This window comes from Tursiops truncatus, chromosome 15, assembly GCF_011762595.2.
Source record: "Tursiops truncatus isolate mTurTru1 chromosome 15, mTurTru1.mat.Y, whole genome shotgun sequence".
Classification (NCBI taxonomy): Eukaryota; Metazoa; Chordata; class Mammalia; order Artiodactyla; family Delphinidae; genus Tursiops; species Tursiops truncatus.
In genome coordinates, this window is record NC_047048.1 from 81,690,491 (window position 1) to 81,707,699 (window position 17,209).

A 17,209-nucleotide genomic window follows, 5' to 3' on the forward strand; every position below is an offset into this window, starting at 1 on the left:
ATGCACACAGTTGTCCATAATCCATCCATCCATCCGTAATCCATACAGTTATCCGTAACCCAGGCCAAGAGACTGTGGCTTGGACCAGGGCGGTGGCAGTGGAGAGAATGGGATGAGAAGTGCTCAGATTCCAAATCTCTTTTGAAGGTAGAGCTGGCTGAAAGGTCAAATGTGGAGCAGGAGAGGAAGAGAGGAAACTAAGGTAACTGCTTTTGGCTCAAGCATTTTGGTGAATGGTGGTTTCTTTTCCTGAGATGGGAAACACTGGGTTTGGGGGAGGGGAATGGTACTCTGCTCTTTGGCCATGATAAACTTGAGATGCTTAGTACAGCTGTAAGTGGACATCAGGGGAGAGGGTCAGGCTGTGGATATAAATTTGGCAATTCTCAGTTTATCGTTAGAACACAGTATAGGGAGGAATAATTTTTTCCAACTGAGAGGTGACGTAAGCCTTTCCAAAAGAGAGGACATTTGAGCAAAACTTTGAAGAATGAGTATGATTTCCAAAGTCAAGAAAGGGGAAAATGGAAAATATTTTTCACCCAAGTCTCACAGCCTTTTTCCCTGGCCTCTTGTTGAATTTGTTTAAGAAGCTGCTGACCTGGTTGATAATCTCTTTTCACTTGTATAGCCACTTAGGTTCTCTATTGAAAAGGAAACCAGAGCAGATTACATACTGACTGATAAACCACATTCTGCTATTTCTCATTGTTCACAAATTGAAAATTCGACTTGGACCATAGAGGTGCAGAATGCTAAGTGTGTTTTTGCTTCACTCCTCTGTGTTTGCTGTGAATTGGGACGTGTTGATTTTGGTGTGGAGGTTTTTCATGTGTTGTCATCTCCACTGAAGGTTGAACATTTTGGGGAAGTTTTTACTTCTGCTGTTACTGACTCTAGGCACTTGACTTGACCTGTTAATTTATAACTCAGTCAAGTTCCAGCCACAATGACCATGAGAAATTGGGACCCCTTGCTCTCTAATCATGCATATAACTCCTTTGGGCATAATATCTGTCTTGATTCTTCCTGCTTTGTGTGAAAAAAAATGTCATGTTTTGCCACTCTCCTTTACAGGTAGAATTTTAATTGGAGTAGAATATTGCTTATCTTTTTGTTTAATTTCATGATCACCCTAATCACAAATTTGGTCTCCTAAATAAAGAAAAATTACTAGATGTTTGTTAGTCAATGGGTCAAAGATTATGCATTGAAAAAAAACTGAGTCTAAGATACTTTTAGAACTGATATAAAATTCACACTAGATAGGTGTGCCATTACCTTAAAATAATCTGTTTTAGTGCTGGGTATAGGTAGAATGTACGAAACTTCAGCTCTTATATAATACTTTTAGCCATTTTTCTATTTAGAAAAGAAATGTTGCATTAACGAAAGTAGTCATAGAATTTATTTCTAGGGCTTCCCTGGTGGCACAGTGGTTGAGAATCCGCCTGCCAATGCAGGGGACACAGGTTCGAGCCCTGGTCCGGGAAGATCCCACATGCCATGGAGCAGCTAAGCCCGTGCGCCACAACTACTGAGCCTGTGTGCCGCAACTACTGAAGCCCACGCGCCAAGAGCCCGTGCTCTGCAATGAGAGAAGCCACTGCAATGAGAAGCCCGCACACTGCAATGAAGAGTAGCCCCGCTCACCGCAACTAGAGAAAGCCCAGGCGCAGCAACGAAGACCCAACACAGCCAAAAATAAATAAATAAAATAAATAAATTTCGGGGAAAAAAAAAGGAATTTATCTCTAGATGGGTAAAGGCTTCTAGTCTTCAAAGTTTTTGTAATAGATTTTGTCAAAATTTTGAGTTTGGGTCTTTGTCTTGAATTAGTGAGACCACTTCTACTCTAAACGTGTTTTAAATAATAACCTTGATTTTTATAAAAATTACACAGGAATGGCTATTGATGTGTGTATATTGGTTTTCAACAGCTCCACAATTCAGGATTCTAGTATTTTCATGTATACAAAGCATTCTGGACAAGAAGAAAATTCTCTCAGAACATTGTCTGGATCTTAAACTATTGCTTTTTTCCTGTGGGAAAAAATGTAAATACACAAAAATACATATAATTTAATAAACACCCAAATACAGAATAACTAAATGTTAATAATTTGTTAGACTTGTAAAGTTTTTCTTTAATAAATAAACCTTCACCAAGAATTTGAAGACATGTTTGTCCTCCACATCTGCCCGTTCATGCTCCAGATCTCTTCTTCACTTTCCAGAGGAATCTAGTGTGAACTATTTCCATTTTTTTCTGTATTACCTAATGTGCTATTGTGGTGTATGTATCACGTAACATGTTTTTTGAGACCCATCTATTGTTGAAATACAGATGTAGCTCATTCTTTTTAATTGCTGTATAGTATTCCTTCATAAGAATTTTTTTTTTTTTTTTTTCGGTCTGCGTTGGGTCTTTGTTGCTGTGTGCAGGCTTTCTCTAGTTGCGACGAGCGGGGGCTACTCTTTGTTGAGGTACGTAGGCTCTAGGCCCACGGGCTTCAGTAGTTGTGGCACACGGGCTCTAGAGCACAGGCTCAGTAGTTGTGGCACATGCGCTTAGTTGCTCCGCAGTATGTGGGATCTTCCTGGACCAGGGCTCGAACTCGTGTCCCCTGCATTGGTAGGCAGATTCTTAACCACTGTGCCACCGGGGAAGTCCCAACACATTTATTCTTAATAAGAGTTCTTTATATATTCTAATAGTAATTGCTTATCTGTTAACATAAGCTCCAAATATCCTTCAGTTTCCTAAGGTGTTCCTTGCTGTCCAGCTTTATGTCTTTTGCAGGTAGCTTTCCTGAGTTTGATCTTACACTTCCATAGTACTTTATCCATTGGATTCTTACACTACAGTAGGGTGCCTTGTGGTCTAGTTTTTCCCACCCATGGAGTTGATGGGAGACTGAGTTTTACTTCTTTTTGCTCCAAAGGAGCTAGGAAACTAGTGAGTTGAATAAGCAGCCTTAAAGGTTGGTATAGTCTATCTCAGTCAAGCTGGCGTCTAGTGTGCTTTTGATGGCATCATTAGGGAGTATTCTTGGTTTTTGATTTCTCTTGCTATAATGATGGGTGTGATGTTTCTCAGTAGCTGGCCTTCTCCGAGGATATCAGGTAGGTTACTTTATTAATTTAGAACACTTTGCATTCTAAGATTTCTTTGGGAAAGTTATGTGTATGTGTAGGGTTCTTTATGTGTGGTTCTTTCAGAATAAGAGGTACATAATTAGGCTTTCTGCTGAAATATTGGAATCCACTGTCTGCCATTAAAGGCACATTGGTTGCAAACCTTTATTTTTGTTTCTGAAGCTTTGAATTAACGTGTGAGCTAATAATTAAATCAAGAAAATAGATTTTAAAAAATTATCTCCCAGTGTCCTTACTCTTGAATTCATGGTTATTTAAGAACTTACCGTCTTTGAATAGCTGTTACTATGAAATCTGTTTTTCATTTTTTTTGAAGGGGCAACGTTAAACAAAATTATCATAGAATAATAATGACGAAGGCATCATTGACACAAGTGAACATTTTTAGTACCTTCAACCTGTGTATGAACAAAAATATATCATGATTTCGGATCAAAGTTATGGACTAGGCATTCGTTTATAGGAAACGTGTCAGAATCAGAGTTGAATCGCCTCTGAGGAAGTCTGGTGTTCATTTGTGCTGCACACACTTACTGAGCCCTTTAGTGCAACAGTGTGTTGCGCTCTTCTAGACTCAGACCTTCCAGTGCTGAATCATGTGGAGATTCACTCTAGGTGGGAAACAGGCAGGAAAGGAACACATGAACTATCAGTCAGTGGTAAGTCTTAGGTAGAAGATGAAAAGGGGGATAGTGCTGCGGAGGGAGCAGTCAGCAGCCAGATCAGTGTCGGTTCGCCCCGAGCCTGGTGGTGCATCCAGGAGGGAGGGTGCAGGAAGACTGGAAGCATTGTTTAAAGTAGAGAGAAGTGTGGCACGGCCGTTTTACTCATTTGTTCAGCATATTTATTGCGCATCTGTGCTATGTCTGGAAGTGTTCTGCAAACTGATGATCAGCGGTGAACACAAGAGGGACAGAAAAGTCTCTGTTTTTGGAGTTTACATTCTGAAAGTGGAAGCCTTACATAAACAAGAAAAATAATGTGAGGATTGGTGCATTGCAGATGGTTAGGGAAAGTAGGAAGCAATAGGATACCTTTAATGAAAATACACTGTCAAAGGATAAATTTTAAAGACGTCTATAAGATATCCAACAGATTTTTACTTGACAGTGTCCATTTCCCCCATCTTAATATACTTTTACAATAGACTCTGTGTATCAGGGTCTATTGTATTGAAACCTCAAGCATAATTTCATTGTCTTAACAAAATCCATCATCAGTCCTAGGCTTCTGGAGACAGATTATTGCCTTTCCAGAAGGTAATCTTTTCAGAGTTGAAATGACATATGGTAACTTGTTTTTTGGAAGTGTTGAAGAAACAAGAGATATTGTACCTAAATTGTGTTTATAAAAGAGTATAAAATAATATAGCTCTTTTTATGCAGAGTGGAAAAAAACTTATGGAGCTAATAACTTTAAATTTATATCTGGAAAGCTGAGAGCTGATAAATTATATATCAAATTGGCATATAACTTACTTGGTAACACATAGTTTGAGTTTCAAAGTATTGTGGCTACCTCAGGACACATATTACAAAGGAAGGATATGTATTTGCAACACCAGAATTTCATGAACTCCAGAAAATGGAAGAAAAGCAAAACAAAGCATCTTTATTTATTTATTCAATTATACATACACAGTATATTAAAATCAGTCATATTTACTATCTGAAACTGCGGGGGTGCCACCAAAAGTGGATTAATATGAAGACCAAATACTTTTTTTTTCCTTCTTTTTTGGGGGGAAAAGAAAAAGCTTTATTTTTTTTAGAGCAGTTTTAGGTTCACAGCAAAATTGAGCAGAAAGTACAGAGAGTTGCCCCGGCTGCACACATGCACAGTCTCCTCCACCATCAACGTCCAGCACTAGAGTAGTACGTGCGTTACAATTGATAAAGCTGCATTGACACGTCATTGTCACCCAAAGTCCGTAGTCTGCGTCAGGGTTCTGTCTTGGTGTAGTACATCCTGTGAGTTTTGATAAATGTATAATAACATGTATCCACCAATATAGTATCATACAGAATAGTTTCACTGTCCTAATAACCCTCTGTACTCAGTCTCTGTATCCCTCCCTTCTATCTTAACCCCTGGCAACCACTATCTTCATAGTTTTGCCTTTTCCTTAATGTTATATAGTTGGAATTATACAGGTTATAGACTTTTCAGATTGGCTTCTTTTACTGAGTAATATGCATTTAAGATTCGTCTGTGTCTGAATTTTCATGGTGTGATGGCTCATCTTAGTATGGAATGATATTCCATTGTCTATATATACCACTGTTTATTTACCTACTGAAGGACATCTTGGTTGCTTTCAAGTTTTGGCAGTATGAATAAAGTTGCTGTAAACATCTGTGTGCACATTTTTGTGTGGACGTGAGTTTCCAGCTCCTTTGGGTAAATACCAGGGAGTGCGATTGCTGGATTGTGTGGCAAGAGAGTATGTTGGGTTTTTTAAGAAACAGCCGCACTGTCTGCCAAAGTTCCATACCATTCTGAATTCGCAGCAGCGAGGAATGAGAACTGTTGCTCCACATCCTTGCCAGCCTTTTATGCTGTCAGTGTTTTAAATTTTGGCCATTCTAATAAGTGTGTATTGGTATCTCATTTGTTGTTTTAATTTGCAATTTCCTAATGACATATGTTGAACATCTTTTCACTTGTATATTTTTTCCACCTGTATATCTTCTTTACTGAGGTGTCTGTTCAGATCTTTTGCCCATTTTTTTTAAGTTCAGTTGTTCATTTTCTTATTGTTGAGTTTTAAGAGTTCTTTATATATTTTGGGTGACAGTCCTTTATTAAATACTTTAAATATTTTGCACATATTTTCTCCCAGTCTGTGGCTTGCTTGTCTTCGCATTCTCCTTAACAGTATCCACTGCAGAACAAACATTTTTAATTTTAATGAAGTCTAGCTTATCAATTATTTCTTTCATGGTTTGTGCCTTCCGTATTGTATCTGAAAAGTCATCGCCAAACCCAAGGTTATCTAGATTTTCTTATGTTATCATCTGGGAGTTTTATAGTTTCGTGTGTGTGTGTGTATATATCTATCTTTGTTTTCTAGTTGAATTGCTAAGGAAAAATATTACCCCTTAATTTCTGTCCTGCTCTTTACATATGGGGTGATACGATATGCTTAAGGTTACACAGATAAGTAAGGTCAAGATTGAGTTTTGAGTTCACTTGGAGTTTCACTGTCACCTTTTACAGTCATTGGGACCTGAATGCTTAAGTTATTCTTTTGTGAAAATGGTTATTTGCATTTTCTGAAAGGAAGAGTTTTGTTATAGTCTTTTCTTCCATGGATCTTGGAATGAACGATTACAGGAAGGAAGTACTCTTAAACCGTGCATAGATTGCTAAAATGTTTAAAAATTTAATGGAATACTTTTTCCACAGAATGCTCTTGTGTTTCTTGATTGATAAGTTTATCTAGCCATTTTTGATGAAATTGTCAATACCTGAAACCTGATGTCTTACTGTTGAGACTCTCGTTTGCTGGATTATGACCTTCTTTCCTTGACCTTTAAAACCAGCGCTTTATAATGCTGAGACTCCATTTTTGTAAGTAAGACTGAAAAATTAACTGTTCCTGCTTTTACTTTTAATGCTATGCATATTTCTGCTGAAATTGTATTATTTACTTTCTAAGGCCAATTCTAGATCTTCTTACTGTTTTAAAATACACACTTTAAAATGACAATAAGCCAAACCTGGTGGAAGAAATAGTTTATACTGTGCTTAGTTTTATCTTAGTATGTTTTAGAGCATGTCATGGAATTCATATTCGCGTTAGTTAATGCTATTCATGAGCATCTATCAGACTCACAAGAATTTTCACAGATGAATATGCATAATATAGGGCATGAAGAACATTATTCAAATTGTTAAAAAGGAGAAAAATTAAAACTTTAAGGAATATTCCTAATTTCTCCCAGATTCATGTTGCTTCATGTTTTTGGACCTCCTTTTTCACATGTTAGATGTTAATTCTTAAATATCTGTATAACTATATGAAATAAGGAAGATTAGAAAGAAAAATGCTTAAAAGGAGGTGCTGCAGTGCTAGAGATACCAAATCATTTTTTTCATCTTTTAAAATAAAAAAGTCTAATTTTTGAAGATTTCATTTGTAAATTGACTCTGTTCATTGGTGATAAATATGCATGTTGGTATAGGAAAATCCCATTTTTTACATAATGCTTTAATGGAAATGGCAGTTCTATGAAATGAAAATGACTAGTAAAAATATGAATGATTCTCATAAGCCCTTATTACATCATTTTTATTGAGGTTTTTGTGTATTCTGATTCATTAATAGAGGGGAAAAGGAGAACAGTAACATGATTTATTTCCTATAATTACTCAAATCGAATAGAATTTGTTTTCAATAAAATTCTTAGAGTCAATTGCCCAGGGAGAGGAGAGAAGGGTTGGCCTGTTTCTACAAAATGTCATGATTTTTACACATGAGACTTTGCTATTTTATCAATGATGTTGTTCACTTGCATATATTTTTAGTATAGTTTATTCCAGATTTTTAAAAATAAAACCTATGTAAGCCCAAGAAATCTCTAACACTTTTTTTTTTTTTTTTTTTTTGCGGTACGCGGGCCTCTCACCGCTGCGGCCTCTCCCGTTGAGGAGCACAGGCTCCGGACGCGCAGGCTCAGCGGCCATGGCTCACGGGCCCAGTCGCTCCGCGGCATGTGGGATCTTCCCAGACCGGGGCACGAACCCGTGTCCCCTGCATCAGCAGGCGGACTCTCAACCACTGCGCCACCAGAGAAGCCCGAAATCTCTAACACTTAATGGCTCAGGATTGAGTGTTGAGGGAGAAATCTGGGATATTTATTTTATTCTGCTTATTACACAAATATCGTTTGTCTTTCAATAATTTAGACTACTTTTTAGGTGAATCTTACAGGCTGAAATATTATTTAGATTGCTATGTAATGGGTTAACTGGTGGAATTTCCAAAAGCAGATTAGTGTTTACAGTTAAATTTGCTTTATTTTTGTGGAATACCTAGAAGAAAAGGTCATTGTAAAGGATAAAGACACTTAAACTCCCCCCTCTGATGAGGCAGGGTGAGGAGGAAGAGACGGGAGAAACTGAGCTGGAAACAAGTAAGTGCTCTTAATTTCATCACCGTGGAATCTTGCCAGCATCCCTATTTTCTGCTTAGTAAACTTCAAACCACCTTAGAAAATCCTCTATTTTTTTTGGATGTGTTTGTGGGGCCTTATGAATTCTTGGCATTCTGAACTGAAGATGTTTCCATGTTCTTGAGGCAGAATTTTGTTGAAACAAATAACTTTAAGCTTCTATCTGGAAAGCTTTAAGGCCTGTTAGTTTATGAAGCACCTTCAGGTTGTCGGTGAGAGTACTGTTTTCCCCCGTAGGCCTTATATTTGAAAGCGCACCCCTTTTCAGGTGTCTCACAGTTTTTGTCTGTTTTCTTCTCCTTTCCCCCCCAGCATTGTGGGGTCATTCGAGCTGGAGCTCTGCTTATATGATTGGCATGTAAGTCCTTGTGATTGGCACCTTTTACATGAGGGCCAAGGAATATATGTACATCGTGATTGTGCCCGTGTAGGTCTGTCTGAGCTTGTGTTTGTGTGTTTGTTTAATTGCTTTCTTTGACTCCAGAAAACTTGAGTTGTGTTTAGTTGTTCTTTTTTTCTTTTACCATTGCTGAAGTGATATCCACTTCAAGCAAAGAGGCTTAACGGGAGATCAGACTTTCTCCATCTTCATTCTGAGCCAGACTGCATGTGTTGGAGAGCGGAAAAGGGTAGAGTCGTGGAGAGCTGCTGCCTCCATAATCCTGAAAAGACTGCCTCAGCACCACGTGTCTTTTTTCTCCCGAGAGGCCAAGAATTTGATACGAGGATGGAGCGTGGTCAGCGTCTGGCTGTCGCTCACCGTGGCTGAAAATCCTGTTGGGCCACAGGGTACCCACCCTCCTGTGTCAGCTTTTAGTTCTCAGTAAGGAGATGACTTAGCATGTCAAGAGAGGGTTATGTGTGATGGAGTCAGTAGGCGGGATCAGATAGCAGAGGCCTTGCCTTTCCCCATGCCTGGCCACAGCCGGACCTACAAAGTGCCTCCCTCTTGTGGCGTCCAGCTTGACTGCCACGGGGCCAAGGGCAGGGCTTATTGGAAAGGTAAGCAAATGGAGAAATTCTGTCTAGGCATTTCATTCTTTTTTTGGGGGGGGGGCGCCCTGCCACGTGGCTTGTGGGGTCTTAGTTCCCCGACCTGGGATTGAACCCTTGCCCTTGGCAGTGAAAGCGTGGAGTCCTAACCGCTGGACCACTGGGGAATTCCCTAGGCATTTCGTTCCTGAAGGTGTCGTTGCTCAAAGAATGGGAATAGCTTTTAGTATAAGTAACTACAAAACAATAGATAATCTAGTAGTATAATCAGTCCTGCTACAACGCGGCACATGCGTTCCTAAAAATCGCCATCCTATACAAAATAGCACAGTAAAAACCATAGGACTTAGGAGGAGGAAACGAGGTTAGGTGCACAGCACTCAAAACCTTTGCTGGTCACACACACACAAAGACAGGAACCTGATACAAGCAGAAGCACAGTTTTGCGCACATTAAATGGCTCGGAAATATATACATACTACAATAAATATGGCATTTTACCTTGAAAAAGACCTGAAGTTTGCCTGTGGAAGTGGGCGTTGGAAGAGAGTTGCAGTTTGTGAGGTACTGAAGTGGAGGAAGGAGGGTTACCCGAAATCACAGGGAAGGTGACACCAGGTGAGGATGGGTGTGGCCCCTGTCCCACACGGTGAACGGAGGTGCTGGTGGGTGATTGAGGTGTGTGTAGTTGTGTATTTTGTGTATTTCTATGCCACTCAGTGCAGCTGGGTGCAGTTTTCTGTGATCACTTAGCGTTTCTTGCAGACAAAATCACACATAAGCAAATGTGAAATCCATTTTATGCTCAGATTGTCCCCATAATATGCACATCAATCACATTGAAACAGATTCACGTTTTCAAAATAAGCTTTCTAGCGGAACTGGCTGCAGTTTATTTTATTGGAATTGAGTCCCTTTTCCTTTCTTTCTTTTCACCGTTATTGATTTCTTAATTTATATTTGTTAAGCCCATATCAGATTGATTTTTCATGCCCAGAGCACCTCCAGAGGCGAGAACGCAGCCTGAGATTTTAATTTTGCTAGTGGTAATCCACGAGGTACTTTTCCTCCTTGGTGAGTGACTCTCAGTCAGTCTCTGTCTCTGTCTGTCTCTCTCCCTGCCCCCTCTCTCCACACACACCCCTTTACCACATGCCAGGCACAGTGCTGGAGATACAGAAACTGGTATCATTCTTGTCCTCAGGAGCTCAGAGTCTCATTGAAAAATTTTCAAGGCGCAGATTTAAACGTCTTGGTTGTGGATCTCCGTAGGGAGCAGATGAACCAACTTCATGTGTTTCTTAGTTTGTGAACACAGGAGCACACATACCTCCCCACCCCATCTCTTACTTCCTGTGAATGTAAAGATGGGGTAAAGAGCTTGCCTGGAGGAAACACAAAGACATCATTGATTTACATAGTGAAAAGATGTGAATTTGAAAAGAGGTTGAAGAGGTCCTAAGAGACCTTGTAGTTCACCCCCCCCCCACCCCGTCCCCCACCCGATTTCTTGATGAACCCTAGTGGTCAGGTGTTGGAGAAGTCTCAGAGTAATGTAAATGGTATGATCCCATTTTTGTTAATCCCCCCTCCTCACTCATGTATGTGTGTACTGCTTGTGTAAGCATACGTGATGTGGAAACATCTCCCATATTGTGAATATTAGTTACCTCAGGGGACAAGGGAAAGCTGATTAACTTCCTCTTTATACATCCTTTATTATTTGGCTTGTTTTAAGAAGCATGTTTTACTTTTTTAATTAAAAAATCTAATAAAGTAGAAAATGAATAAATAATAATGATAAAAAATACCCTCAGGGCACTTTGTTTCAATCTTCCCAGTACCCTGGGTAGTTAAAACTGAACGTGATGTTTCAGGGGTGGGCTGCCCAGCAGGACTCTGAACTTGCCACAGCCTGAGATGATGTTGCCTTTTCTGCAGCGACACTGTGTTGCTGTGGGGGCAGTTTGTGTGTATAGACCATTAACACCTCAGTGTCATTCTTGCCTCTCTACTACTGTGGGCACACTCTGCCTTTGATAATCATTTTGGACCCAGGTCCAGTCCTTTACATTCTCCCTGTTAGATTTCATCTTGTTATTGCGGAAATCAGTGTTCAGCATAGGTTAAGAACTGGCCTTGGATTCAGGCTGCCTGGTTCCAGATCCTGACTACCGCTAACTAGCATGAAAACTTCAGACAGGCGGTGCGTCATCCCGAGCCTCCGTTTTCTCCTCCGGCAGTAACCATGGATTTGTGAGGTGTCACGGAGACACCGTATGCTAGGACACTCACTAGGCCAGGTGCCTGGTGGCGTGGTGAGAACCTGGTGAATGTTAGCTGTTACTGTTAGTGCGTCAGCCTCGGCTGGTCTCTCCCATCCATCATAATGAGATGGTTTTGGATTAACCATCTTTGCACATCCCTCCTGACCCCAGACCATAAATCAGTCTTTCTTCTAAACGATCCTCCTGAGATCCCCAATTAATCTCTGTCTCATTCCACAGGTCCCTTCACCGACGTTGTCACCACCAACCTAAAGCTTGGCAACCCGACAGACCGAAATGTGTGTTTTAAAGTGAAGACCACGGCACCACGTAGGTACTGCGTGAGGCCCAACAGTGGGATCATTGATGCAGGGGCCTCTATTAATGTATCTGGTAAGTTCTGAGAATGAAGGCCAACAGGGTGGGCTAAAAAGGCCCCCTAGAAGTAGTGGGATCTCTTAAAGCTTGTGTGTGCAGTATAGCAAAATAATATGGTCGTTTTCTCCCCCACAAGCCCCCACCCTCTGATTAAAAAGCTCTGTGGGTCCCACTCACCTGTTGTTCTTCCATAATTAAAGTCTCTTTAGTTTAATGCTTACAGCCTTCGTGCCTCAATAGTTAGAGCAAAATTAAAGTGGTAACTTCAGACTTTGCTTCAGAATGAGTTTGGTTTTCGCTCCCTTGAAATTAAATCTGCCCTTTGGCAGTAAATAAAAAAGGGCTAAACAAACTTAATTTTACTTTGTGGGAGAAAGCTAAATGGAGTTATTTTCTTATTTAAGCTAAATGATTTCTGACATTAAGCTCATGTCATTTCCAGTGATTGGTAACTGCACTTTACTGATTGTGAAAGGGTAAGGGAGATGAAGGCTGAGGAAATTGGAATATACTCAAGGGGGCAAGTTCTGTGCATGTCTGATGGGTTTTTTCCCCTCCTGTATGAGAGGGCATATATTTTCCAAAGTCCAAATTTTGAAAAGATGCTGGTAGAGTACCCAAATTGAGAATTGGATTTCAGAATTAAGGAGATGTAAGTGATGGGTTTGAGTTTAAATGTATTTTTAGAAATGGAATAAACTTTTAGCTCATTAGAACTTCTGGATCCAACAGTGCTTTTTGTATTTGTGGAGGAGCTGTGGGGGAGTGTGTGTTAATCCTTTAAGTATCAGGAGACTGTCACAGAAGGTTCGGCATCATTAGAAACTACTACTCATTTGAAATGGGTACCTGGCTGGCTTTTTTCATGACAGATTTTGATTGTGATACATTGGGCTATTCATTTGACACCTAAAAGAAAATGACTCACCTCTTGGGAAAGATACAAGGTGTTTCATTATCTGATCATTTCTGCAAACTCTTGTTCCCTACATCCATTGGTCTCTCTCATTATGGTGCGCTCACACCAGCTGTCCCCTTGTGTGTTTGTCCCTGAGGCTGCAAGACCTGATTTGGACTCTTGCATCGGGTTATTATCCAGGAGGAATCAGGAGGGTGGCAGCCAGCATTTACTGAGGGTCTCCTCTGTGCTGGGCCTGCATACATGTCATCATGTAATTTCTGTTATCTGCCCTGTGCAGAATGCACTGTTACCCCCATTGTACTAAGAAGGGGGCCAGTGACAGAGCGAAGGTGTGGACCATCCTGTTTGACTCTGATGCCCAGACGCTCTGAACTACAGCATGCTGGTAAAGGAAGGGGCCCAGGGTGTTGGCATTTCGGTGTTCCTTGGATCCAGAGGGTTTCAGTTTTTCCATTGAAATCAAGGGCAGCTGGTATCTTTAATTCCCTTTTTAAATTGACTTCTTCTTTACCTCTTGATTTCCTTGCCCATGTCAAATTTGAGTAAGGTTGTCAGTAGATGAGACTTAGATGTTTTCACAGTAGACATGGGGCAGCAACATCGTTTTCTGAATAGTCTCAACGGGCAGTTGTACAGTGTAGGTGTGCTTTCCAATATGAAGTATAAACGTGTGTGAGTATATGTGTATCTCTTTCAGAAAGATTCACCCCTCCCCCATCAGAGGAGTGTTTTTTAAAGTAATAACGAACCCTGGGCATTTGTTTTGATTTATGTCTGCCTCCTTAAGGAAGACCAAGATTTTGTGGTTGTGGCCTTCCTTTTGCAGATAAGAAGGTAAGGTTCAGAGAGTGGGCGTGAATACCTACAGGCACATGGGTGATTAGTGGCCGAGCTAGTATTTGAAGCCAGGTGTCTGTCCTGATCTAGTGGCTCTTTGGTGACACTGAACTGCCTCAACAGTGTTAGGGGATGGCCCCACTTACAAATGAATGTAAAGCAAAATACCTTGGCTCTCAAAATGTCATGTACTTGGGGGAAAAAGCCACTGAATAACAAAATGTCCATGGGTCTGCAGACCTTCCTCCTAATGAGACAAGATTATGTTTACACATGAGAAAGGCCTCCTTTGTTTTTATTTGGTGTGTATCGGTCTCAGTGCTTGGGGTGCACCTGGGTAAAGCCAGATTTTGTTGCATTTTCGGGACAGCCTCATCAGTCGGCAGAGGAGACCAGCCTCCACTTGCTGTAGTTTTCCGTGCTGAGGGGCCGCTGTATCATTTACTAGACGTTCATGTCTTGGGGTGAAAGCACTGCACTTTTCCAAGGGTCTTGTTAAAATGCAGCCACGTGATGGCATCTGGGTGAGGACGTGGGGTTCCCGGGTTCCTGCGGGTGAGAGAGACTGTCCTCAGGAGAAGGAGGCGCCCGGCGGCCGGGCAGCACAGAGGGCTCGGAGGCCGGCCTTCCCTTCCCGCGCGCACGAGCGCGCGGCTGAGCTGGGCTGAGCTGGGCTGCACCCGCTCTACTCAGAGGGCGTTAGAGCTGGGCTTCGGAGACCTGAACCGGGAAGCCCAACCCTGCTGTTTAGCCTGTCGGCTGACCTGTGCCAATACTCTTAACCACCCTAGGTTCCAGTTTTCTCATTTGTGAGGTGGAGGGAGTGGTATCCGCCTCACAGAGTATTTACCAGTGCTGAAGGATTTTAACGGGAAGCGTGGTACGAGAGTGGGATTGCATTTTTCTTCCACTAGCTTTGACAAAAACTGGCTAGTTTCTGTTGGATCTAGGTGGATCGTACATATTTGAATTGCCTTTTTAGAAATAAATCAATCCTATACATTTTACTAATTTATGAAATTTTTCTAATTTAAGAAGAAATTTTTGTTTTTCTTCTTTCTATAATATGCATTTGTTTTATAGTGAAAAGTCACTAGTAAATTTTCAAATACAGTCTATGAAAAGGAGGTCATCAAATCAACTGAAAATACTACCAGCATTGCCCTGCCTACCACACAGAATGTCACAGCATACCTGAAAAGGACATGACTAGTACATTATTTTTTTCCCATCTCTGAAAACCCTTGGGATGTGCTAGCTGACAGGAAAGGTTATAAATCATTCTTTGAGAGAGGGGGGCAAGGAGGAGGGGAAAGAGGAGGAGGGGGATGGTATCCACCCATGGAGCTGGCAACACAGACTGAGGTCTGAGGGCACACAGATCAGGGTTTTGATGGGGGATTGAGACTTTCCAGCTGTCAGATGTCTTTCAGACACACCCTGTGAAACTCTTCTCAGCTGTCAGCTTAATCTGATATTCGCAGGACCTTACATTATGCATCGAAAGTCCAGACGCTGACCTGTCATGTCTCTTCTTCAGAAGACGGCACATCACTCATTGGGCCCTTAAAAAAAACACAACAACTCTTGTATAAACTCAGGTGGTAAAGTTACAGTTGGAAACAGGTATAACCTAAACTTCTTGTGTCGGTAGGTGAAAACATGTGGACTTTGCAAAGGAGTGTTTGGGGATCCGGTCACTCGGGTCTCTGACTCCTTTTCTTTGTCCTTTAGATAGGTGCTCCTTGCATCTCCCTCTGACAGCCCCTTCTGGGATCTGTGCCTGTTGGATGAGGCAGGCAGTAGGTGGGAGGGTGCTGGGTGCTTTGTGTTTGCATTAATTGGCCCAGAATGCCATGGTTTTGGCCCCTTGCCCCTTGATACGCACCATCTGCTAGAGACGGTTTTGAATTATTCAAATCTGGACCTCAGCAAAATAGGCACACTTAAATGGAGATTGGAGGAGAGGAGATTGGATTTTCTCCTCTAGAGATTTTAAATGCAAGGAAAATAGAACTTTTTGAATTAATGAATTGTTTGAAGCAGTGGGGGGTCTCTCCATTTGTTCTAGCTTTACAGAATTAAATCTGTTTTCTGAACTGTCTGGTGGGAAAATATTTTTAAGGTAGACAATTTCTGAAAATGTCTGTGGTAAGCTGTTAGTGTTGTGGATTTTTTTGTTTTAATACTGCAGTTTCATAATGAGGGGGTTTTCCATTAATATTCCAAACCATGTTTGCCAGCGGATACAGCAGGTGAAGTGGTAAAATTATGGGCCCATCAAAAATGCTTAGGCTTCCTGTAATATGATATTAAGTTGAATATTTTTATAGCCTTCACTGAATTCTAATTTCACTAAAGTAGCAAGCACGCTTCCATTTGCAGTTCAATTATGCATATTGGTTGCCTTTGTACCAAGGAAATTAGAAATGCAAAATATCTGTTTGGTGGGGGGGGCATCGGAAACAGTCATTAAAGATACCAATATTTAGGTACAGATACACTTTACTAAGTGTACCCTGGGAATTGAAAATGAATTAAAGACAAACCAACACAAATCTTCTAGTGTCTGAATCTGTGTTTTAAATTAAAATCCAGAGAATTAAGGAGCAGTGTTTATTCCTGACATATAGCCCTTTTCAGCACTTATTTCAGTCACATTTAAAGCGTAAAGTTCTTCCAATAAAATCCCGAGGACAGAGAATGCATATCAGCAGCTCTTCTTGGATGGAAACATCGGTCAGGTAACGTAATTGGGTAGTACTACAATTGATAATTAATCCTTTTAAGATTTTGCTGACTCAGTTTAAAGGAGGTACTTGCTTGCCCTGGACCAGCCAACCTTGGGTTGCAGCTTTTAGGTGATTAGCGTCCGGAGTATAAGTGCCCTGCCCTTAGAGAAAGAAGTCAGGGATTCATCCGTCAAGTGCTGATAGTGGGAGCTAAATTTGGAGGTTTGGGCATCTTAACAGCCACATTCTTCTTCGATTGATCGTTTGCTTGGGAAGTCTCTGATAAACAGAACCTTTTCCTAAGTGGTTTTCACGAACCAGCTTTATGACTCTCAGATAAGAACAACTCACATTCATACTTAAAAGATGTCTTTAATCTTTTTCACCAGATGAGATTCTGGTTTTTAAAAAAAGGGGGAAAGTGCCAACAGTAATTAAGCTTAATCGTGCTTCTAAAGATTTTTTTGAAGTTTACTGTAGGGACTTCCCTTGGTGGCGCAGTGGTTGGGAGCCTGCCTGCCAGTGCGGGGGACCCGGTTTCGAGCCCTGGTCCGGGGGGATCCCACATGCCGCGGAGCCGCTGGGCCCGTGCACCACAGCTACTGAAGCCCGTGTGCCGTAACTACTGAGGCCCGCGCACCTGGAGCCCATGCTCCGCGGCAGGGGAGGCCACTGCGGTGGGAGGCCCACGCCCCACAATGGGGGGTACCCCCCGCTCGCCACAACTTGAGGGGGCCCGCGTGC

At 41.4% G+C, this 17,209-nt stretch overlaps 1 protein-coding gene across 3 annotated transcripts in view; it reads left to right on the plus strand.

Annotated features, from left to right (window-relative positions):
- Nucleotides 1-17,209, plus strand: part of VAPB (VAMP associated protein B and C) — a 45,530-nt gene that overhangs the window by 11,296 nt on the left and 17,025 nt on the right. The window contains exons 1-2 of one of the 3 annotated variants that reach the window (XM_019943983.2): nucleotides 8,234-8,297; nucleotides 11,837-11,989. In XM_019943983.2, coding sequence (XP_019799542.1) covers nucleotides 8,249-8,297; nucleotides 11,837-11,989 — 202 coding nt within the window. In that variant the 5' untranslated portion in view covers nucleotides 8,234-8,248. Of the gene's footprint in view, nucleotides 1-8,233; nucleotides 8,298-11,836; nucleotides 11,990-17,209 lie in introns of those variants that run through there. The other 2 variants (XM_019943984.3, XM_004319658.3) reach the window with 2 other exon arrangements.